Below are 25,178 nucleotides of genomic sequence, written 5' to 3' on the forward strand. Positions count from 1 at the left end.
GCCTCTGGGGGCCTGAGGGGCGAAGCCGGGCGGCGGCCGAGCCCCGCCCTGGAGGGGCAGCCGCGGAGGGGAGGCCCCTGCTCGGCGGACCCCGAACCACCGGCCGCTGCGGAGACGCACACCACACCCCTCCTCCGGGGCCCCGACCCTCCGCGCCGCCCGAGGTTCCCGATCGCCCCCACGCGAAGGGACCTAGCGGTGGACTGTGGGTGTACCGCTCAGAGATGGCTCGCTTAGTCCCTCCCCGCCCCCATGATCCACAACAAAAACCAAAGCGCTGCAGCCCCCGGGCGCGTGGAGAACGGTCCCTTGGGGAAGAGCGGGCGTTTGACCTCCGCTCCTGGGCCGCGGTCCTGGCCTGCTCCCCTGCACCCCTTTCCCGAGAGGACAGCCTGGACAGCACCGCTGAAGGAATAGGGAAAAGTAAAAACAGACCCGACTTCCGCAAGCGGAATTTACTTCATTTCAAACCCATTCCAAGGGAGGGATTTTTAATGAGCTTTTTTCCCCTATTAAAAATTATTCTAGTTGGAATTTTTTTTAATATATATTTTTGATTTTTACAGAGAGGAAGGGAGAGGGACAGAGTTAGAAACATCCATGAGAAACATCGATCAGCTGCCTTCTGCACACCCCCTACTGGGGATGTGCCCGCAACCAAGGTACATGCCCTTGACCGGAATCGAACCTGGGACCCTTCAGCCACAGGCCGAGGCTCTATCCACTGAGCCAAACCAGTTAGGGCTCTAGTTGGAATTTTGAGTGAAATAACTGGTAACCATTAAGGCCCATTTTACACCCAATTTACGTAAATCTGTAGAAGTGGAATTGGGCTGGGAGTGCAAAGATTTATCTAATTTTGCTCTAGTTGGTTTGGCTCTAGCTGGTTGGGACTGAAGGGTCTGGTTTGGATTCTGGTCAAGGTCGTGTACCTCAGCGAGGCGCATGTGGAAGGCAGCCAATCGACGTTTCTCTCTCCCTTCCACTCTGCTTTTTTTTTTTTTTAACCTACTTTTAAAACTCAGGATTTGCTCCTATTATAGCTCTATGCTTCATATTGCAAGGATGAGAATGTAGAGAGTGCATAGAATGATAGGTAATAGCAGTTTAAAGCTAAATCGCAATCTTTAATCTGAGATCAAAGCCATTTAAATACTTGAACAGAGATGAGGCCCTTAAAACTGGAACCCAATTCCCTCAGACTTCAATCTCAACACTAATAAACTCTTGGTGTACAGGATTACTTGACCTTGATAAATATATTTTGTCCTGTCATGGCACAAACTTGGAATGCAAATATATTTTGTGGATGGTTTAAAAGTCTATCCAGTAATTTCAGAATCATCTTAGGCTCTCTTTTTCTCATATGCCAGATCCAATTCTTAAGTAAATCCCCGCAGCTCTACCTTCAAAATGTATCCAAATTCATCTCCCTGATTTCACTGCCACCACTCTGGTCCCAGCACCACCAGTTCTTACCTGTATGATAGGTACTGCAGCAGTACCTCCTCTCTGGTCTTCCTGCTTCTACTCTTGCCTCTCAGGGATGCTCTCGCTGCATTACTTCAGTAATCCTTCTAAATAAGGCAGAGCACACAACTTATTCTCAGAAACCTTCAATGGCTCCTCATTTGAGTCAAAACCAAGATCTTTTAAAAAGGCCTCAGGAACTTCCTCTATTACTCTCCTAGCTCAGTGGTCGGCAAACCGCAGCTCGAGAGCCACATGCGGCTCTTTGGCCCCTTGAGCGTGGCTCTTCCACAAAATACCACGTACAGGCATTCACGTACAGTGCGATTGAAACTTCGTGGCCCATGCGCAGAAGTCGGTTTTCAGAAAGGAGATAGAAGAAACAAGTATACAAGACGAGTGTGGATGGGAGAGTTGGAAGGGGTCGACCTCAGCGAACGTACCTCAATCAGATTGAGGACGTTTTTAGCAAAGGCCAGCTTAGGAGTACCCTAATTAAGTTAATAACAATGTACCTACCTATATAGTTTAAGTTTAAAAAATTTGGCTCTCAAAAGAAATTTCAATCGTTGTACTGTTGATATTTGGCTCTGTTGACTGATGAGTTTGCCAACCATTGTCCTAGCTCATAAGAGCCTTCCTGCTTTTCTATATATATCAAGCTGACTTTTAGATCTTTTCACCCTCCATCTGGCGTTCTCTTCCTCATACATATTTCCATGGCTCACTCGGTCAACTTCTTCAGGTCTTTGCTCAAGTTCATATGGTCAGGGTCCTCCCAGACCACCCCACTAAAAATAAGCCTCCCACCCGCACACTGTCTTTCCCCTCCCTATAGTCCTTCATTACACTTATCGCCATCGGATTGGCTCGCTTATTATCTAACACTCTATCCAGCCTCCTCTCCTCCAATGTGTGCTCCAGAGTGGGCTTTGTTTTGCTCACCGATAAACCTCAAGTGCTTCGAACAGTCAGTCGCTGGCAAATAATTAATATTTTGTGAGTGAATGAATGAGTAAATGAATAAAACAAAAAGATAAGCATCTTTGTCAATGTTAGAAACGTTTACTTTGGTAATTTAGTTTATCCATAACTTTCTGTAATGTTATCCATTGATTAAATCTTTCCTCCCCTTTGTAGCTAAATTCAAATAATAAAAAATTTAAAAATTATTTTTAATTGCTTAACAGGTAAAAACACAATCACTGACAATTAATTAAAATATTAAACAATTCAATTACCTTTGTAAGGGTCATGATGAAAAGCTGCTTAATAGAGCATCAGTGTACCTCACACCTGACTGTGGCAGCTCTGGCACAAAGGTGTTGTTTCTTCTTCCCCACATCTGTTAAGCCACACTTCTTTCTGGAATGTCCTTTATGCTTCTCACTATTGTGCAAGCTCCTGCAGGTGTCTCTAGCAGCAGTTCTCAACCTGTGGGTCGCAACTCCTTTGGCGGTTGAACGACCCTTTCACAGGGGTCCCTAAGACCATCCTGCATATCAGATATTTACATTACGATTCGTAACAGTAGCAACATTACAGTTATGAAGTGGCAACGAAAATAATTTTATGGTTGGGTCACAACATGAGGAATTGTATTTAAAGGGCCAGAAGGTTGAGAACCACTGCCTAAGGTCTGGCTCAAGGACTACCTCCTAAGGCCTTACTTGACCACTTTAACATACAAATTAAAAGCACAACGTAGTCATTTTGGAAAAATGACTGGTAAATTCTCAAGCTATAATCTCTACTTAAAAAATATATACAAGTAGATAGAATAGACCTGATATATATGTATATTATAATATATTTTTATTGATTTCAGAGAGGAAGGGAGAAGAGAGAGACAGAAACATCAATGATGAGAGAGAATCACTGATCCGCTGCCTCCTGTACTCCATACTGGAGATCGAGCCCGCAACCCAGGTATGTGCCCTGACTGGGAACTGAACCGGCGACCTCCTGGTTCATGGGTCGATGCTCAAACACTGAGCCACGCTGGCTGGGCTAGACCTGATATCTTAAAAAATAAAAACACAAATTGATTTCCAATGTGGGTTGAAAAGACTATACTGTAAAAAGACTATGCTGTAATAAAAAAATATAGCAATGCTATTTCACACTAAAATATGTAACTGCAGAAAAAGAACAAAATTCTAGCCATGACTTTTTTCTTTAAAAAAAATTATAGAAAATTTTCAACTTGGTAAGCAATTACTACTCAAAAATTTTGGGGTAACATTTCTGGTCAAATGACATGAAGCATATATATAAAGACAGTATAACAACCCTTCTTAGTCTAATTATGTGATATTTTAATTATTCACAATGGGGACCTCAACATTTAAAAATTAAATACCAAACATAGGAAACTGAAAACAATTTAATGAATAACAAAATGAAGATACATATGAAATAAAAATTTTAAAGGGTTAAGGAAGATTATTCCTGAGTAGACCTGGAACATTATTTTTTTAAAGATTATGTTTACACAAATATATAAAAAAGACTATTATTATTAAAAATAAGTTTAATTTTATGCAAGTATTTTGACAACATTCCCTTTAAACAATAGGTGATGCAAGTCACATAAAAGTCTAAGTAGGTAAAAGGAATAGAAAAGGTTTCTTTTTAATTATTTCAAAGAAATTAGGGTATTCTTTTTATTCCAGCAATGTGCTTCTCTAAGGAAAGCAGGAATTACACCTCTGAGTGAAACCCACAAAGGACAGTGCTCGTAACACTTTTAAACTGTTTCCTCGATTAGTTTCTATTACTGTCTTCTAATAATCATAAACATAGAAATCAAAGGTAATTATATACATAGATTAGTGCCACATGAGAAGTAGAATTTACAGAAAAACTAATCTATGGCAGCTTTATTTATTTTCATTTTCACTCCTAAAAAAATAAACTAGAATCACCTATACTGTACAAGTAAAGAAATAATACTATTTGGGAAACATATAAACAATAGTCAAGAGCTTTTCTATTTTTCAATTCTTTTAACCTAAATATAGGAATTCCAAGTTAACTGGGAAACTGTCATACCTCTAATAAAATACATAGTTTATATATTTGTATTAACATGTATTTTATTCCTCTACATTTTTTTTAAAAAAACACAAAAATACAAAGCAAATATAAAATTTTGAACATGAGAAAGCAAAAAAAGCAGTGTTCCAAATACATCTGTACTAGTTAGTAGATTGCTGGCCTTCTTTAGAAAACAAATTCAAGAATTCATTATCCTGAGTATCTTCAAGGCTACTTGATGCTGTGTGGTAATATCTTTAATTACATTTCCTCAAGGCTTCTTCTAATAGCTTCTTCTAATTCTACATCTGCATTAAAAAACAGAGAATTTTAATATTTAGGGCAGAAAACTAATAAACATGTACTTTATTTAAGTCCCATCAACTACATCTGTCTTTTAAAGATGTAAATGAAAATCAAAATGGAGAAACTTATGGTAACAACTTGGAAGTTTCTCCATAAACTTTGAATATTTCAGAAAATGAGAACCTGGATATAACCTCAAACTGAGTTATAACATATATGAACTTAATGTGCTAAGGAACTTGCAAGTTTTTTCCACTTAGGAATGTAGATAGTTAACAAATCTCTGAAATCAATGATAGGTAGTCACTAAACATTAAAAAAATCCATGCACTTATTTCCAAAAAGACTTGATGTAATGCATATATGACAAAATAGAAATAGGCAAAACCATGAAATGGTAAAATCTCACAGGCCATTAAAATTTGTTTTAAGCTTCCTAGTCTCTAAGGCAAAGAGTGAAACTCATGGCTATATATATAATGTCTTCTGAGAAGCCTATATTATATTAGAGGCCTGGTGCACAATATTTGTACACAGTTAGGGTCCCTAGGCCTGGCTGGCGATCAGGGGCAATCAGGGCCGATCGGGGCCTTCTGGCTGCCAGACAGGGCCTTTCTTTGTTCCACGCCACCCCCTGGTGGTCAGTGCACATCATAGCAAGCGATCGAACTCCCAGTTGAACTCCCGAGGGGACAATTTGCATATTAGCCTTTTATATATATAGATACACATATGCATTCATTGAACAAATATTATTAAATGCCCACTGTATATCGGGCACAGAAATACAGTAGTGAACAAGAGACATTTTGGGGTTCACAGGTCTCTCCATTTCCTCCTTGAGAATGATGTTAACGACCAGGAGGGTGAAATTAGGTGTCAATTTCTTAGCCTACCTTAGCCTCTTATACTAGATTTATCTTATCCCACCCAGTAGATTGCCTCTCAAAGCCTACTTGGTTCATAGGACCAGTGATACCTTTAGGATGCAGCTATACATACCTTCCTGAGCTGGGACACTGGTGTTATGTTGTCTGTAGTTTAAAATACTATAAGCTGGTATATACTGTGTTTAAGTTAAACCTAGGTTCTAGGTCAGTGGTTTGCCCTCAGATGAATTCAGAGAGATGAAGAAGTACAAAGAAAAGCCAAAAGGCTCTCAGCAAGGAGAATTAAAATGACAAGATTTATAAAGATATGAAAACTCATTATGAAGTTATAGTAATTAAGAGTGTGGCACTAGTGCAAGAATAGATGAGTAGACCAAAGGAACAGCATAGACATCTCAAAAACAATTTCCATAAATATATGGAAACTTGATTTATAATAAAGGTGGCACTACAGAATGGTGGGAAAAGATGGTTGTTTTAATTTAATAAATGGTGGTGTATCAAAAAACATTATGAAAAAGAATGGTAATTTGGAATGTATTAAAATTACTTTTATTCATCAAAAGACACCATCAAGTGAGTAAAAAGGCAAACCATAGAGTGGGAGAAAATATATGCAATACATGAAACTTGTGTACCCAGAAAGAACTGAAAGATTTTTAACCCAGAAAAAGCAATAAAAAGATAATCTAAAAGAAAACTGTCAAAAATTTTGAAAAGGCATTGACAAAACATTGTGTCAAAATGGTAGTGAAATATAACTCAGCAGAAAAAATAGAAATTAAAACCACAAAGAAATACCAGTATGTACCCATCACTAACTAAAATTAAAAAGACTAATTTACTTCAATGATTAGTGAAACCTTAGATCAATGAGAATTCATATACGCTACTGTAAGAAAAGAAATTAGAACAATTACTTTAGAAAAACTATTTGGCATTACCTACTAAAGTTGAACATAAGCAACTAGGTATATATTACCAGAAATGTGGACATACGTACACCAAGAGACATGTACAAGAATGTTCATTTAAGTATTACTTATACTATCTGAAAAGTACAAACCAAATGACTACAAGTAATAAATAAATTGTGATATATACATAAAATAGAATATACAGGTATTGGAAATGAACAAATCAAAACTATATGCTAACATCTGGATGAATCTGTAAAACAATGTTAATTGAAGGCATTCAAACATAAAAGAATATAGACCATGCCTTGTTGTCCAACTATGATGAACACAGTAAATAGAACTAATCTCTAAGATAATTAAGATGTTTGGATTAGCAGAAAAGGATATTAGCAAAGTTACTAGTATATTTTCACGAACTTACGGATAAATGGATAGAAAACCTCAATAGAGTAATGAAAATTATGAGAAAAAACACAGAACTAACTAGAACTTTCAGAACTGAGAAATACAATATTTGAAATGGAAAATTCACTAGGTGGGTTTAACATTAGAGGCAGCAGAAAAAAGGGTCAATAAAACGGGAAGGTTGAAATTACTGAAAATGAAGAAAAAAGATTGGGAAAAAATGAACAGATGTGTATTTATGCTGTCTAACACTTGTGTAATTGGAGTTCCAAAAGAAAAGGAGATAGAAAGTGAGGCAAAATGTAAAGAAATGATAACTGGAAATTTCTAAAACCAGGGGGATCCTATAAACTTACAGATACAAGGAGCTAAGAAAACTCCAAGCAGGATAAATAGAAAGACAACTCCATCTAGAGAGACTTTTAAAAACTGCTAAAATCCCAGGACAAAGAGGAAATATTGAAAGCAGCAAAAGGAAAAAAGAAAAAAAGACACGCTATACATAGGGGAATAATAATGCAAGTTAGAGTGATGATCATAAAAAAAAACACAATGAAGGCCAGAAGACAATGGAATGACATTTTTAAAGAGCTGAAGGGAAAAGTATTAGTCAACCTGAATCCTAAAGTCAGAGAAAATGTCCTTCTAGATTAAAGGAAAAATAAAGATGTTTTCATACAAATGAAATCAGAATATTCATTACTAGCAAAACTGCATCACATAAAATGAAAGGAAGTTCTTTAGGCTGAAGAAAAATAAAACCAGCTGGAATATCTAATCTACTGAATATCACTGGAATAGCACACAAATATTCATATAAAAGAATCCTACAGAAATAAAAATATGTAATAGAATATTATGAATAACTTTACATTGGTACATTTGACAGTTTAGGTAATATGGGTAAATTTCTTGAAAAACAATTCTACAAAACTGACACAAAATCTGAATACTATATTTGTCTATTTATATATATATATATATATATATATATATATATATGTGTATATATATATATATATATGTATATATATATATATATGAAAATAAATTTATTAGCAAAAGAATTATTAGCAAAAGAATTCCTAGAAATTGTCCAGCTAGCAATTTAGTGGTTGAGCATCAACCTGTGAACCAGGAGGTCGTAGTTCGATTCCTAGTCAGGGCACATGCCAGGGTTGTGGGCTCAGTCCCAGTGTGGGGTGTGCAGGAGGCAGCTGATCAATGATTCTCTCTCCTCATTGATGTTTCTCTCTCTCTCTTCCTCTCTAAAATCAATAAAATTACTTAAAAGAATAAAAGAATTCCTAGAAATAAACTCCAACCAAGATAGTTGCACCAGTGAATTCTATAAAACTTTTAAAGAAGAGATAAAATCAATCTTGGGAGTAAATTCAACAAAATGGCAGCTCCAAAAATCCATCCCTGCACAGAAACATTGAAACGCAAGCAGAAACCATCAGAAACAACTTTGTCAAAAGTCTGGAAAACACTTAAAGGTTCACAGCAATGAAGCAGATACTGGCATTTTTACTTGCCTTTTCCCCACTACCTCCTTGTTTGGGACCCTAGTCCGTTATTCCAGATGGAGCACAGTAGAATTTACTCACAAATTATTGTGTTTGTGTTCTAATCTCTCTGGGGGCTACCTGAAGGAGTGACATAAGGCATTCATCTCTATTTTGTCTAGCTCAGAACCCACTCAGGACAGAAAAGCAGCAGGCATTACACAACAACATTGTAAGGTTAAAAAAAAACCACAGACTGGGCAAAAGATTATGGTTGAGACTGTTTAATACCTAGGAGGAAAAGCCGTTAAGACAATTTCTCCAAGAAATTAGGGCATTCAAAAGCACTTATGTGTACTGAGGAATTTATGAAGCCAGGCACATGCTCAGGACAGGGTGCATGCTCAGGAGACCCTAAACTTTCACTGTATGCTCAGTGAGGGGCCCCAACACCATGCCAAAATGTAAAGATGGGAGAGATTTTTTTTTTTCAGTTCCTGGTCTTCAAGGAAATCTCTGTCAAAATACTAGCTGAACACACGCTAATGGAACAGAGGCTTCAGTGACCAGACATGACAAAGAATATTGTTTTTACAAAAATGGTTGGGAAAACTGCAACCTTCAATAATCAAGAACAGCAAACTCTGGAATCAGATTTCCAGAAGTACTACATTATAATATTTGCATACCCAGTTTTCAACAACAACAAAAACACAAAGAATACAAAGAAACAGGAAAGTATGTCCCACTTAAAGAGGAAAAAAAATGAGTTAAACTGCCCTGAGGAAGCCTAGACATTGAACTTACTAGCCAAAGACTTTAAATCAACAAACTTAAATATGTTGTAAGCAATAAAGTAAACCATGGACAAAGGAAACCAGGAAAACAAAGTTATTTAAAAAATGTTATTTCATAATTATTTCATAATTTCTCTCTATTGATATTCTGGAGCTAAAAAGTACAACTAAAATGAAAAATTCATTACAGGCGTTTAACAAATTTAAGTAGGGGGGAAATATCCAAATTTGATGAACGATATAAATCTATATATCCAAGAAGCTCAACAAACTCCAAGCAGGAGAAACTCAAAGATCCACACTGAGACAACATTATAGTCGAACTGTCAAAAGCTAAAAATAAAAGCTGCAAGAGAGAAGCAATTTCTTACATGTAAGACATCCTCAATAAGATTAATAGCTCTTCTCACCAAACACAATGGAGGCCAAAAGTCAGTGAGATAACATATTTACTAACATATTTACTACAACATTTTGTTGTAGTAAAGTACTGAAAGAAAAGGGGAAAAAAAGTCTATATCCAGCAACACTATTCTTGAAAAATGGAGGAGAAATTAAGACATTCCCAGATAAATAAAAGCTAAGTGAGTCTGTTACTAGTAGACCTGCCCTAAAAAAACCCTAACAGAAACCCTTCAGATTGAAACAAAAGAACAATAGACAGTAATTGAAGCTATATGAACAAATAAAGACACTTGTAGGAAGTACGTCTTTGTTTTTTTCTGTGGCTAAGTCTATGTTTCTCCTTATCTCCTTTGTCTCTGGCTTCATTTCATTCTCTTTGAAAGAGAGGTAATTCTGGCAATAAAAAAGAATACTGTAATAGGAATTAGAAGACCTATATATAAGTCATGCCCCAATCATTTTGAATCTGTGAATTTGAAGGCAAATAACTTAATGTTTAGAGCAGCAATTTTCAACCAGTGTTGCAAAAAATTTAAAACATGCAATACCTATTAAGTCAGGGGCACTGACCTCTTTTCCCTTAGGTTGTCAAATAAAAAAATGACAACAGCCAACACAATAGCCCTCTGGTGTGAATGGAACAAAATTATGGCTTTTCGGGGGGGGGGGGGGGGGCGTGGAATCAGATTGGCAAAAAAACGTTTTTTGGTGTGTCACAGATTTTTAGTAATTAGTTTATGTGTGCCAGGGATGAAAAAGGTTGAAAATTGCTGGTTTAGAGAGCTAAGTTTTTATGTAAAATGAATGTTTTGCCTTTTACAAATTTTTAAGATTAAGAGCAGTTGCAAAAGTATTAAATTTTTCATAAACATTAACTGAATTAAAAAATGAACACACTACTCTCTTAGCCTTTCTTTGGTCTTTAAACTGGCCACATATGGTGTTTTACTATTTATATTATAATATTAATAATTACATTGATAACTTATTAATTGAAGGAACTCTTAAGGCAAACTGCTGACATTTACAGAAAGGCGGTTTTGCACTGGCAACCACACACATGATGCTGTCCTCTTTCTATTTTAGTGATTTGAGTCAGAATACCTCTGTTAAGTAGGATTATTTACAGAGCAAACCTCAGATTTGGTGAGTAATGATGATAATAATAATGATCAAAATCACAATAATAGCCGTAGCAATCAATACCATGTGTCAAGTTATTCTAATAAAATAGGTATGCCAGTATTCCCTTTTTTATTTTGTGTGGGGGTTTTTTAAATCCTCACCTAAGGATATTTTTCCATTGATTTTCAGAGAGAGTGGAAGAGAGAAAGACAGAGAGAAATATTGATGTGAGAGAAACACATCGATTGGTTGCTTCCTGCATGCACTCTAACCAGGGTCGGGTCCGGGCCGGGGAGGAGCCTGCAACTGAAGGACATACCCTTGACCAGAATCGAACAAGGGACACTTTGGTCCGCAGGCCGACACTATCCACAGAATCAAACCAGCTAGGGCAGTATTCCCTTTTTTAAATGAGGAAACTGACACAAATGAAGTTAAGTGACTTGCCCAATAGTACATAACTTATAAGTGGCAGGGCTGCGTTTTAACCCAGGCAGCCCAAGTCCAAAATCTGCACTGTTCACCACACTATTTGGGCTCTATTTCCTATCTGGTATACAAAAAAGTTACTATCTTTATGATTGGCCTGGGTAGTCAGAGACTGATTAGTCTATTGAGAAAACAAAAAATATGACAAGTCATGGCGGGGGCAGATGGGAATAGGGGAGCTACCTTTCCCCAAGGTAAAAAGCCACATGCAAATTTATCCTGACGTCTACCACCATTTGTCAGGCATGTATTTTACAGTGTTGTGTTAGGGAGGGAAAGAGAGACTTGAGAAGTTATTTTGTTTGAGTTTTGCTATCAGGTCTGGACCAGAACATCACTTTGCTTTCATGGTACTAGGTTAGCAAAATCACCTAAATTCTCCCCAACCAAATGGCCTCAGTCTTAATTTCCCTTATCCAATTACAGAGAGATGAGTCTTGGCAGCTCTAACATGCTTTAAGTTTCTTATAAGTTTATTCATTCAATTTAGTGCCAAACACTGTGTTAGATGCTGTTGAAATAAAGATAAATAAAACATGATCCTACCCCTTGAGGAGCTCATAGTTCAAAGAAGATGAGAGACACAGATATGCTTATTACTTTTAGAGAGAGGGTGAGGGAAAGAGAAAGAGAAACATCAATGTGAGAGAGAACATCTACTGGTTGCCTTCTATATGTGTGCCAACCGGGGATTGATCCTTTAGGTATATGGGAAGACGCTCTAATCATCTGAGCCATGCTGGCTATGGTCAGACCAAAATTTTTTTAAAGCCACTTGGTATGGTACAGAGTGAGCCCAGAGGAAGCAGGAGTTAGCGCTCTCTAAAGATGGAAAATTTAGGATAGGCATTGACCATACAAAATTGCTTACACAAATGCTAATTATATATGATTCAACCTAAGAGTTAACATTTGAGCTAGTTCCTGTTGGGTAAAAGAAGAAGGGAAGCCAAAGCCGGTTTGGCTCAGCGGATAGAGCATCGGCCTGCGGACTGAAGGGTCCCAGGTTCGATTCCGGTCAAGGGCATGTACCTGGGTTGCGGGCACTTCCCCAGTGGGGGATGTGCGGGAGGCAGCTGATTGATGTTTCTCTCTCATCGATGTTTCTAACTATCTCTCTCCCTTCCTCTCTGTAAAAAACCAATAAAACATATTTAAAAAAAAAAAAAAAGAAGAAGGGAAAGTAAGGGTATTAGAGGAGAGTGCAGAGGAGATCAGATTCCTTAACTTACATGGAACACTGTACGCTTCTCACTTTTATTATGTATAATAAATATAATAATTATATACAATAAAATATATGTATAGCAGCAGGAAATGAAAGACAACACACACATAACAACACCCTTTTGATTTTTCTTAGGCAACTACTTAAAAGTATAAAGTACCTCCTCTTTCATCCTTTAATGATAATCCATTTTCAAACTAAGGAATCACAAAAATGTAAAACCTCTCCAAATCTCCAAACCATATAATACATTACATAGATTATGCTAGAAATTCTGATACATATTCAGTTTTTATACATCTCAGAATTTTCTGGATTAGCTAGGAGCCCACAAAACTGTAAAGGCTCCCCAAATGTGGTTATTTAAAAGTTCTAATTTTGTCTGGCATTTTCTATGGGACTGGTGTGTGTGGCAAATAAAGGTTGCAAAGTCTGAACTATATAGATGCTCAATGGTGTTTATCTTGTAATGTCCTTGATAAATAACTTAGCAGTTTTTATTTAAAAATCATACAAGTTCTTTCATTTGTTTAACTCATTATTATGTGGCTGCTATGCACTAAGCTAGTCCTTTGAAAGACCAAGATGGGGATAACAACTTGTCAAAAAGCTTGCTTCCAATTAGGCTGCAGATTTACTTTGCTGAACCAGTAATTCTGGCTACAAGAGAGAGGTTCATTTTCTACTTCATTAAATGGATGAATCAACTCCACTGCCAGACTCAGATTCCCAAATTCCTAAGAGTACAAAGCTCTAGTATGGTCTCAAACTAATTTCATTACATGAGAGATCAAGCAAATACATAGAAAACAAATCAGTTAGGCCACTGTGTGTGCTTGTGTAGCCACATTTCCCTCCATACGTTCGAATCGCCACATTCTCACTCCTACAATTGTCCTTTATGTCGAAGATACCAATGTAAAGTATCAGTGAAGCTTAAAGTATTTTCAAAAATCCGTTGTTTCATTTCTTCCTGTGATTATTTAAAATCAGTATATGATGGAAAAGCCAAAGTAAAAAAATGGGCATATGACATAGACAAATAGTGGTATAGTCAGTAAATTATTTGTTGTAAAGTTCTCTTTAACCTGTGAAAGGAAATATGTAGATTTTCCTTTGAAAAGAGGGAAAATTTTTAATTATAGAAACAGCCCATTAATATTTAGACACAGCCCATTAATTATAGAAACAGTCCATTAATATTTAGACGTAAGAGTTTGCTTTCATAGTTCTGCAAAACTTTTAATAAAACTTTTAATCTACTCAAAGTAAAAATTAGGAAATCAAAATTTTCTCTAAGCCCAGGGGTTAGCAAACTTTTTCTGCAAAGGGTCAGAAAATAATTATTTTAGGCCATGGCAGGGATGGGGGATAGTCTATACTGTTTGTGTCACAACTACTCAACCTTGCTCTTGCAATGTAATAGCCACAACACAGTCAATACTTAACAGGAGTGTATTCTAATAAAACTATTTAAAAACTAGGTAGTGAACTGGCTTTGGTCCAAGGGCCATAATTGGCTGATTCTTGTTCTTGCCTCCTAAATTAGTATTACACCTAAATCATCTTACATGAGAAAATGCAAACTATCCTTTGAATGAGGAAATAACTATTTTTAAGCCGAGGGGAAGGAGGGAATGGGAGGAATGAACAGGTGAGAGGAGAAAATAAAAAACCAGATGAGATACACTCAAGAAGGGAAAGGATTAATTATTCCATTAGGTTACCTTCTGTGGATCTGAATTCTTCTTCCATTGGAGTACTTTTTATACCCAGGTTGTCATCACTGTCACATTCTATAAGGCAGAATCAATAAATGCAAATGAATTTCTGAAGAAGTTATTGTGCCATTATTTATGTATTCTCAAACAACATTTATCAATGACTTCTCCCATACCCAAGCTTACTAATTACCATCCATTAGAACACCAATTTCCCTTTAGGTTTGTTTTTGTTGTTGTTGTTTATTTTTTTTAAATGATGATCAAATTACATTACATAAATCAAGAATAAAATAAAAACTAATGAAATAGGCAATTCAATTCTAGTTCTATAGTCAAAGAATTATTTGAAAAATTCTTTTAACATAACTACTGAATAGAAAATTCTAGTATTTAAAAAAACTAAATTATAAGATACCAGTAAACTCCAAAGTTTCACTTGCATGAAATCATCTTACAACCTTGGTGCCATATAAAATTCTCCTATATTTTGAAAATCATATGCATTCATCTCTATAGAGACTAGAGAATTAACAATGCCTCTGCATGGGACAAACTTACTCATGTCTTATATGCTTTTATAATGAGAGCTAAGGCTTTATGAAGATGATATGACTGACCAGATATTGCCAACGTCACTTCAAATTTGAACCATAGTGTATCAATGACCTAATATTTGGCTTTTTGGCTTTTTACTTTAACTACATTCACACACACACACACACACACACACACACACACACACAGGGACAAAAGTAAGTTTATAGTTGTGAGTATACAAAACAATTTATTCTTGTATTATTATTTATTAATTATTTTCCATATGAACAACTGTAAACCAACTTTTGCCCCACCCTGTATATAGCTCAGAATGATGGAATCAGGGCTTAAATACCTAAATACAAGTCAAATGGACATATCTGCTTCTCTGGAAATATTTAAAAACTTAAAATATACATTTAAAAGTTAAAGACTTGTAATTGTTTATAAATAAAAATCATTGCATATCACTTATAATCCTTTGCTGCAAAAACTTGTTATTAGAAGTTATCTTTTGCCATTCCAGCAAAAATACTATTGCTTTTTCTACATTCTGTTATATGTACCTGATACTTCAAATATTCCAAGCATTGTTTTAGGAAAATAAAACATTACAGTTACAACTTGAAGAATAACAAATTAAGTTTAAAATACTGGGTACAAAGATAAAATACCCAAGCTTTCTGTTATTATAATTCAAAGTCAAGGCCTGTCAAAAGCAGAATGTCTTAACTGGTCTAAACAATTCATCATTGCAGCCATTGCAGGACATGAGCTCCACAGAGACAGTGCTGGGTCAAGTGTGAGCAGGACAGGCACTGGGAGACTCTGTGCTCACTGAGGAAAAGTAACTAGTCATGGGTAAAGGGACTCCTAAGAAGCCGAGAGGCAAAATGTCATCTGCTTTCTCTGTGCACACCTGCCTAGAGGAGCACAAGCAGCAGCACCCAGAGGCTTCCGTCAACTTCTCAGAGTTTTCTAAGAAGTGCTCAGAGAGGTGGAAGACCATGTCTGCTAAAGAGAAAGGAAAATTTGAAGACATGGGCAAAGGTGGACAGGCCCATTATTAAAGAGAAATGAAAACTCCTCTCTCTCCTAAAAGGGAAACCAAAAAGCAATTCAAAGATCCCAAAGCACCCAAGAGGCCTCCTTTGGCCTTTCTCTTGTTTTGTTCTGAATATTGTCCCAAAACAAAAGGAGAGCTCCTGGCCTCCATTGGTGATGTTGCAAAGAAGCTGGGAGAGGTCTGAAGTAACACTGCTGGCGGTGACAAGTAGCCTGATGAAAACAAAGGTGGCTAAACTGAAACATGGAAAGGATATTGCTGCATTCAGAGCTAAAGGAAAACCTGATTGAAAAAAGCAAGAAAAAGAAGGAAGAGGAGGAAGATGAAGAGAATGAGGAGGAAGATGAATCAGTTGGTTCAAGCAGGTTTGTTTTTTTCTGTCTGTAAAGCATTTAACCCCCTTACATACAATTCACTCCTTTTTTTAAATCGAAATGTAGGGCTGTGTAAAATTTGTTTTTAAACTGTATAGAGTCTCTTTTAACACACCACTGGCTGTGTCTTTAGATAGCCCTGGTCCTGGTGGCATTCTGACATTCTGAACGCTTTGCTGCCGACATTCTGAATGCTTGATACTAGGCTTAGTTTGTTACTAGTTTGCAAAAATTAAAAATTATTTCCTCTCCTCAATCAGCTCTACCAGTAGTAGAGAATTTCATCCTATTTTCAGAACTTTGAACAGAATTACAGCATATAGATTTTAGAGATGGTGTCCAAAGCAACAACATATAATTTCATTAACAGGCTGAGGAAACAACAGGCAGGTAGACTTTTAGAATGAACTTCAACCATTGTTTTACATAATGCCTGTTCCATAGAGCTTGATGCTACTTCAATCATCTGTACTTTCACAGCATGAGTGAACTTTTATGTTCAATTTTTAATAAGGCTTTTAAAATCTATGTAACTGATATGATTCTATACATACCAACTATGCTTAATACCTAACCCCATTCATTCCCAAAGAAAGTAGATACAACAAAGTAGATACAACAACGTCCTAGGTCCATAAACCAGAAAGACCAAGAAGAGTATTCAGATTCAACAAAAATTTCCTTAAAGCACAGTAAACTGTGTTCTCAACTTGAATTCACTAATATAACAAACAGCCTATGCTCAAATTCACTTTTGCATTACCTCAGAAAAAATATTCTAGGTAATACTTTGCATAAAATTGCAAAGAGGATGTTTAATTTATGTAAGAATGATAAAGTATTAAGTATATAAAACAATGTTTTTAAAAAGAAAATCTGACATTAATCAAGTTAATGTTCTTCCACTAAGCCACAAGATATGGTCAAGTTCTTTTATATAAACAGATCATTAAGAGCCCATAACATTTTTTATATAAGCAATGAAACAGTAAAAAATAGTAATTCAGAAATTCAATCAACACATTTGTCTAAGGTAGGTGTAATAATCTAACACTTTGGAAAATAAAACCAAACAAGAAACTCTTAAAATATGTGTGGTCAGTGTAGTAAGAACAAGAAGCATAGTCGTTTCATCTTAGGAGAATGATTTACAAGCATGGGAGCAACATCATAGAAGGTAAATGAAAAGTGGTGCTTGCATGGCTTCTATAACTCAGCATGCACTCATCATATTGAGATTGCATTTCTACAGTCACAAGAAAAGAAAATGGGGCTTATTTGTTAAATTATGAGACAAAAGATCCTAGGGATCTTATAATGCTGATCACTTCCCTTGGCTATGATTGATATATAATCAGCTTACTTTTTAATTACCAGAATCCAAAATCAAATCTCTTTATCTTCTGAACACAAAACCCCACATCTTCCTGAATGTTATTTTTTAAAAAACCACCTCTATTTGATGTCTTTACCAAATTGATTTTGCAAATGTTGTCAGACTGTGGCAGAAAGACTCTCATTATCTTCACTCTTCCAGGATATGTTGAGAGACAATAATTCACACTGGAGTCTCTCTATACCATAAAATTAGGTATTTGTATTGGTGATACTGGGGGGTGGGGTGGGGGGAGAGCACATGTGGCCACATGTAGCTTTCTAGACCCCTGCTTCCTCATCTATAAAATGGAGTACTTAACACATCCTAACTCATAACTCATAATGAAAAGATGCTCAACATCACTAATCATTAAGGAAATACAACTCAAAACTACAGTGAGATACCACTTTACACCCTTTGGGATGGCTTCTCTCAAACACAAACAAACAAAAAGGAGAAAATAGCCCTGGCTGGTTTGGCTCAGTAGATAGAGGGTTGGCCTCGTTGAAAGGTCCCAGGTTCAATTTTGGTCAAGGGTACATGTCTGGGTTGAGGGCTTAATCCTCAGTAGGGGAGAACAGGAGGCAGGAGGCAGCCGATCAATGATTCTCTCTCATCATTGATGTTTCTACTCTCTCTCCCTCTCCGTTCCTCTCTGAAATAAATAAAAAGACATCTTTTTAAAAGAGCAGAAAATAACAAGTGCTAGCAAATGTGTAGAAAAATTGGGAACCTGGTGCACTGTTGGTGAGAATGTAAATAAAATGGTATCGTCCCTATGAAAATCGGTAAGGTAGTTTCTCAAAAAATTAAAAATAGAATTTGCATATAATCCAGCTATTTCATTCCTGTGTATATACTCAAAAGAATTGAAAGCAGGGTCTTAAAGAGATATTTGTATACCCACAATCATTGCAACATTATTCACAGCAGCTAAAATATGGATACAAGTATCCACCGATTAATAAGTGGATAACCAAAACGGAGTATGTGTGTGTGTGTGTGTGTGTGTGTGTGTATATATATATAAAAGAATATTATTCAGCTGTAAAAAGGAAGGAAATTCTGACATATGCTGTAACATGGATGAAACCTGAGGACATTGTTATGCTACGTGAAATAAGCCAGTCACAAAAAGACAAGTGCTGCATGATTTCACTTATATGAAATACTTAGAACAGTCAAAATCAGAAAAAGAAAGTGGTGGTTGCCAGGGGCTGGGGGAAAAGGGGAATGGAGAGTTATTGTTTAATGGGGATAAAGTTTCAGTTTTGCAAGATGAGAAGAGTTCCAAGATGAATGGTGGTGATGGCTACACAACAATATAAATGTAGTTGATACTACTAACCTGTATATTTCAGGATGATTAAGATAAAGCTTATGTTCTGTACATTTTACTACAATTTTAAAAAGTTGGAAAAAAACTAAAAAAAATCTATTGGCTAGGAATCATATTTTCTTTTTACAGTATTAATAAAAATAGATGCTATTTATTAAGTACCTATAGCATTTTATACATATCACTAATTTCTACAACCTTATCGATATGAAAAGCGAGACTCATAAAAAGTTGAATAACGTGCCTGAACTCATACAGCTAGGAAGCAGCAAAATTAGCATTCAAACCAAAGCCCATGCCATTCTTTTTTTTTTTTTTTTAATATATTTTATTGATTTTTTACAGAGAGGAAGGGAGATAGAGAGTTAGAAACATCGATGAGAGAGAAACATCGATCAGCTGCCTCCTGCACACTCCCCACTGGGGATGTGCCCGCAACCCAGGTACATGCCCTTGACCGGAATCGAACCCGGGACCCCTCAGTCCGCAAGCCGACGCTCTATCCACTGAGCCAAACCGGTTTCGGCGCATTCTTTATGCACTGCACGATCTCTGCATTTCACAACAATTCAGAAAAGTACACATGTGCTCCCAAAGAGCAGTAAGTTCAATCATTGTGAACAAATGATTACAAAACCCAAAAACCTAGAGCATAAAAGAGGCATTTGGAAGGGAAAAATCAGCATATAACAATAACCTATATCTTACCTCCATCCCTAATATACCCATGCAGACCTACTCATATGCAGTTCTCATTCCAAAGTTGAAATAAAGGCAAGTCTGTAAAGGCTTCACATTCTAAATTGCAAAACAAACACTCCCAAAAGCATCAGCAAAAATAGAAGAAAAGAGGGGTTGGCGTATGGTAGCAAAGGTAAAAATTTTACAGGATATTAAATAAATGTTAAGAAAAAAAGGATGGCAAAAGAGTAGAAAAAGAAGACATTTGGAAAACAACACCACCACCAAAGCTTAAAATAAAAGAATAGGCAAAACCAAAAACTGCAGAACGGAAAGATCAAAGTCAATACTAAGACATGACACAAATATGTAAAAGTTAAGTTTCCTTTAAAGTGTATAGCTCATCTCGATTAATGAATGACTCCTAAGTTTGTGGAAATGAATTAATTCACTGTAATAAATGACCCAGCAAAATTCTTCAGAATGGGTTTTCAATCAAAATGTGGCTCCAAATAAGTTGAATGAAAAAAATAGCTAGAAGGTGAGCAAAGTTGAAAAACTTAAAGGCATATAATAAAAATACCAAAAAGTAGTTAGTTTTTCATGGAGGTCATTCATCAATACCTTCTGTTCTTATTCATAACTGCAAATTCTAGGGCATTTAAAAAGTATTATTTTATTCTCTTCTACTCACATTTATTTCAGAAATTCTGAAAAAAAGAAAACCCCTTCTGAACTCTAGAATTACATTCTTTCTTAAATACTGGTGAATCTGGACAATAGTACTCTCTTTCTTTGAACAATTTCAGAAAGAAAGAGAAAAGAGTGTAAGTTTCAGGACTAGGATGGGGAGTACCTAGCCCTTCCAAGGAACTAAAGAGCCTGGCCAGCATGGCACAACGGTTGAGCATTGACCTACGAACCTAGAGGTCACGGTATGATCCCTAGTGAGGGGCATGCAGGAGGCAGCCAATCAATGATTCTCTCTGCTCATTGATGTTTCAGTCTCTCCCTTCCTCTCCCGTCCTCTCTGAAGTCAATAAAAATATATTAAAAAAAGAAAGAAAACTAAAAAAAGATCTTTCAGAGCTTCATTTTGTCACTGTCAAATTCTTGAATGGTCTTTTTCTTGGGGAGGAGGGATACTGACATATTATTATTTATTGCTTTCTGGATTCACTTTTAAGAACTTTGTTTTCTGAAATATTAAAGATAAATTTGGAATTTCAGAAACAAAGTGAAGGTCTAGATTCTTAGTTTTATAAAACTGTCCTAACATTGTTTCATATCGTGAATATGTTATATACATGAATATAGATTTTCTCTATTAGATAAAAAATGTTTCATAAGATTATGAATTCATTCTAATCTAAAAAACTTAAGCATGGAAGTGAGGTAAGGAAAAAACAAATAGAAGTATGAGAGCATGATGGTTTAGTGAGCAGGCAACAGTTCACGAGTGGACAGCAGTTTATTATTTCTCTCAGCAGTGAAGTCTCCTCCTCTTGGGTGGTTTACACTGTGACTGCAGCTGCATACCTTTGGTGGTATCAGATATGCTATTTAACAAGGCACACATCATATCACCCTCTAAGTGGTGAGGGTTTAGTATATGTGCTGGCCTCTGAGTCTTCTTAAATTGATTCTCTAGCTCCAGAAAACCTTGATCTCCTGAGAGGATGGTGAAAGGAATTTGCTTGGGTAGTTGTTCATCTAGACGGCCAGCCTAAGTTGGAACAAATAGCAAATGTTGATAAAAGTTATCATTTGAGTTTCAAATGAAGTTACATCTATTTCAGAATGAATACACACCTAGGAAGGATATAGATTGTTTCCTAGTTCCCACCAAAGTCAAGATCTCCTTCATAAATGAAATACACCACATTTAATGAAATGTAAAATACCATCAACTGCAAGATAAGCTATTTTATGTGGAAGGAAGGAAGGAGGGAGGGAAGGAAGGGAGGGAGGGGGAGAGGGAGGGAGGGGCCAAAAGGAGTCCAATAGGAGACCCCTATCTTAAAGCTGAAATGCTATAAATCAACCACAGAGAAAAGGTAAGCAACGTAACTATCACACTCAATATTGGCACTGGATAGGTGGAAAAAGAAATCTCTTGTGGTTTAAAACATAAGCATCATTCAACAAGTTTTCAGAGTAAATTCATGTTAGAAATGTGACACATAAATCTTTAAGCAGAGAATTTAATTTAAACTGGTCTCAGGCTGGTTGTTTCTCTGGGTGACTTGCAAAGCAGAAGCAAATGCAAATCCTGTCTAGCTAACAGTTATTGTTAAGTTGCCTCCCAATTTCAGAGATGTTAAAACGTGAAAGTGTCTTAGTATACCTCAAGTGCAGTGTCATCTCTTGATCATTTATTCCAGAAATAGTTGAGAGTTTACTATGGTAACTAAGAGTCTGCTAGAAGTTAGGGAAAAAGCAGTAAATAATTAAGCTCTAGTCTCTGCCCTTATAGTAGTCATAAGTAAAACCTCATATAGAAGGTTTAATACAAAAATATAATACTGAAGAATGATCTACAGTCTCGTTATGATTAAAGTCGGGGGGGGGGTGTCCAAATGGGTCCTAGATTCACATTAAATCTGGAGTAAAACAATGACTCACATGCATACATATGGCAAAATCAGCAGCATCTTTTCTTTTACTACAACGAGGATGAAGGAAGAAGCATCCAATCCTATTCAGGTAATTATAGATCTTACAGTTGAGTGGAGGCTTCCAATTGGTGTTTCCTCCTATTATTTTTAAAAAAGGCATAAATGATAGTCAAATGGGAGAAAAAGAACCAAACACTAGATACAACTTAAAATTTTATCAAGAAAACAGACTAGGGGGAAAATAAAAGTGTTCTAGAGAGAAAGTACCAGATTAGAATGCAGAAGAACTCAGTTCTAGTGCAGGTATCACCATCTTGTTGCTTTACAATCTTGGGAACGTAGACCAACTTCCCTGAATCTGCCTATTCATCTGAAAACTCACAGGGATATTAAGGAGAATCAAAAGTAATGTGTGAAAATTTTTTGAATGGTATCGTTCCATATGAATGTAAGCATTAGTGGTTTTTCACAAATATGTCAAGGCTGTCTTGTGGAGAGACATGATGGGCAATTAGCAAAGCTAGATTTACGAAAAGGTTGTACTGGCTAACTTATCCAGGTAACTATGTTTCTATCTTAAATTCCAATTCTCTTTATATGTGGCTTCCTATCAAACATGGAGTGTATCAGATGCTCATTATACTAAACTTCTGTAAGTCAAAGAAGTCTTTTTCCAAGGTTTGGTCAATGGTGTGTAAAAAGATTTAGATAAAGTTGCACATTTTTTAATAGTAGCATAGTTGCCACAAGGCCCAAGTTCAAAAGCTAATTCTGCTACTTATTAGTTTTATACTTCAGAAAAAAATAAACTTCTCAGCCTACTTCTTTGTATTTTAAAATCAGTAAGCATGCATTAGCACCAAGTATAGTACCTGGCACATTGAAGGTATTAAATAAAGGCTTTTTCAAGCTGTATCTAAAGATCGATAAATTTTGGGTGACCAAAGAGCTAACATTTATTATAGAGAAATAGTAGGAAAAAAAATTCTAGCAGAATAACTATCATGTAAATTGACAATATTACAATATGTTCCTATGTTCAATTCAGGAAGGTTCAAGAGGAGTCCTTTAAAGTGAACCATATTCTAAGAAGAAAACAAAAGGGGGATTGCCTCAAATGTTTTCCTTATTAACCATACCTTGAAAGCCCCAAATAAATGTTCCTTGGTTAAGATGCCCTGGTAGATGACCAAAAAAGTTGGACCAGTTATCAAAATCTACAAATACTATATGAGTCATGGTTCGCAGGTAATCCAAATCTGGAAGCTCAACAACTTCATCTAAGAAAAAAACATTAATATGGATTCATTAAGAATTAGCTAAAAACATTTTAATTTCTCGGAGAATTAGTATGCAAAATATTAATCTTGCATGTTATTCTCATCTAAACCTTTTTGTAAAGTTCAAACCTGTACATGACACAGTATATTTAAGTTGGATAATTTCGTTCTTTTCCTAATATAGACTGATTTATTAATAGCCCTCTGGCTTGTGATTAAACACCATATGGAGCAGAAATGAGATAACCTACAACCTGCACCATAAAGTGGTGCATAATAGGAACTGGTGACACTTCAGTACCTTCACTACAAGCACATCTTTCTTGGTTCTCTCAGATTCTTTCATCCTCTACCACACTCCAACTCTCCCTTCCTTTCCCTTCTTTCATATTTTTCTACCTTGACAAAGCCTTAAAGTCCCTAGTGGTAGCAATGAAAACCTTAAAATGTTAAATTATTTATAAAATAAATAGCTTCTGCTCCACCTAATAGAGACTCCCTCAATTATACTACTGCATCCCCTCCCATTTCCAAGCCACCCATCATCTTATATCTTTTCTTAAAATTCTAATTATTGTACATTTAGATACTACAATCATCTTCTATTAAACACAACCAATCCAAATTCCCAAAAAATAATCAGAAGAGCAATAGAAAAGCAAAAGAAAACATAAAACGGGGTGACCACAGGTTTACTGTTTGAAGTAGTGTTAAATAGGTCTGTAGTATGTCAGTTAATAATTTCTTACATAAAATATGCCATGACTAAAGGTGATGCTGAAATCTACATGTGTCAGACAGCAAGCCTGTAAAAATTCAATATTTCATAAAAATACTTTATTAGCCCAATTTTTCAGATATCCTCATTGTCTCCACTCTACATGGTAAAACTTATCAAGAGTTAATATTTATGGTGAAGGAATTAAACAAAGAAAAAAAACAGTTCATAGATACAGACAACAGTATGGTGATTATCAGAGGGAAAGGGGGTTAGGAGGAGGTAGAAGAGGGTGAAGTGGGGATAGATGGTGATAGAAGGAGACTTGACTTGAGGTGGTGAACACACGATGCACTGTATAGATGATGTATTATAGAATTGTACACCTGAAGCCTATATAGTTTTATTAACCAATGTCAACCCAACAAATTCAATAAAAATTTTTTTAAAGGATACAGACTTGCAATTATACTCTAAACAAAACAAATTATATCTCTAAACAAAAATATTGCACTCTTCTAGGTTTACTTAATCTTACCATATAGGAGAAGGAAAGTCTAGAGTAAGTACAAACAAGGGATCCACACCTCATTTCTCTCCCTGGTTTTTGCTACCACTTGTAACTCTACCTCTAATTCCTATTTTAACTATAAGTAAAAGCTTTGATTAAAAATAAATCATAACAAAAATATACAAATTCTAAAGTGACCTTGAAGATTTCTTGTACTTATAGAATAAGGCCAAAATATAAACAAAAAGAATTCTACTTGATTTATCATCACTTGAATTAACTAAAATCAAAATAATATGTCCAGGATAACTTTAAAATCTTAATTTCTGAAACACTAAATTTCTTTCATCTCTCAAAATCCCCAGGCTTT

The 25,178-nt window shown here is 36.0% G+C and overlaps 1 protein-coding gene and 1 pseudogene across 7 annotated transcripts in view; one reads left to right on the forward strand and one right to left on the reverse strand.

The window, feature by feature from the left end:
* Window positions 1-3,276: 3,276 nt before the first annotated feature.
* ZNF451 (zinc finger protein 451) overlaps window positions 3,277-25,178 on the reverse strand; it is an 81,867-nt gene continuing 59,965 nt past the window's right edge. For 5 of the 7 annotated variants that reach the window (XM_059701304.1, XM_059701303.1, XM_059701307.1 and 2 more), the window contains 5 exons: window positions 23,439-23,579; window positions 22,307-22,437; window positions 21,221-21,407; window positions 14,310-14,378; window positions 3,277-4,817 (listed from right to left, as the gene is read on the reverse strand). In XM_059701304.1, coding sequence (XP_059557287.1) covers window positions 4,771-4,817; window positions 14,310-14,378; window positions 21,221-21,407; window positions 22,307-22,437; window positions 23,439-23,579 — 575 coding nt within the window. In that variant the 3' untranslated portion in view covers window positions 3,277-4,770. Of the gene's footprint in view, window positions 4,818-14,309; window positions 14,379-21,220; window positions 21,408-22,305; window positions 22,438-22,566; window positions 22,670-23,438; window positions 23,580-25,178 lie in introns of those variants that run through there. The other 2 variants (XM_059701305.1, XR_009453479.1) reach the window with 2 other exon arrangements.
* LOC132236610 (high mobility group protein B1-like) lies at window positions 15,621-16,296 on the forward strand (annotated as a pseudogene).

The sequence above is a fragment of the Myotis daubentonii genome, chromosome 6 (genome assembly GCF_963259705.1).
Source record: "Myotis daubentonii chromosome 6, mMyoDau2.1, whole genome shotgun sequence".
Classification (NCBI taxonomy): domain Eukaryota; kingdom Metazoa; phylum Chordata; class Mammalia; order Chiroptera; family Vespertilionidae; genus Myotis; species Myotis daubentonii.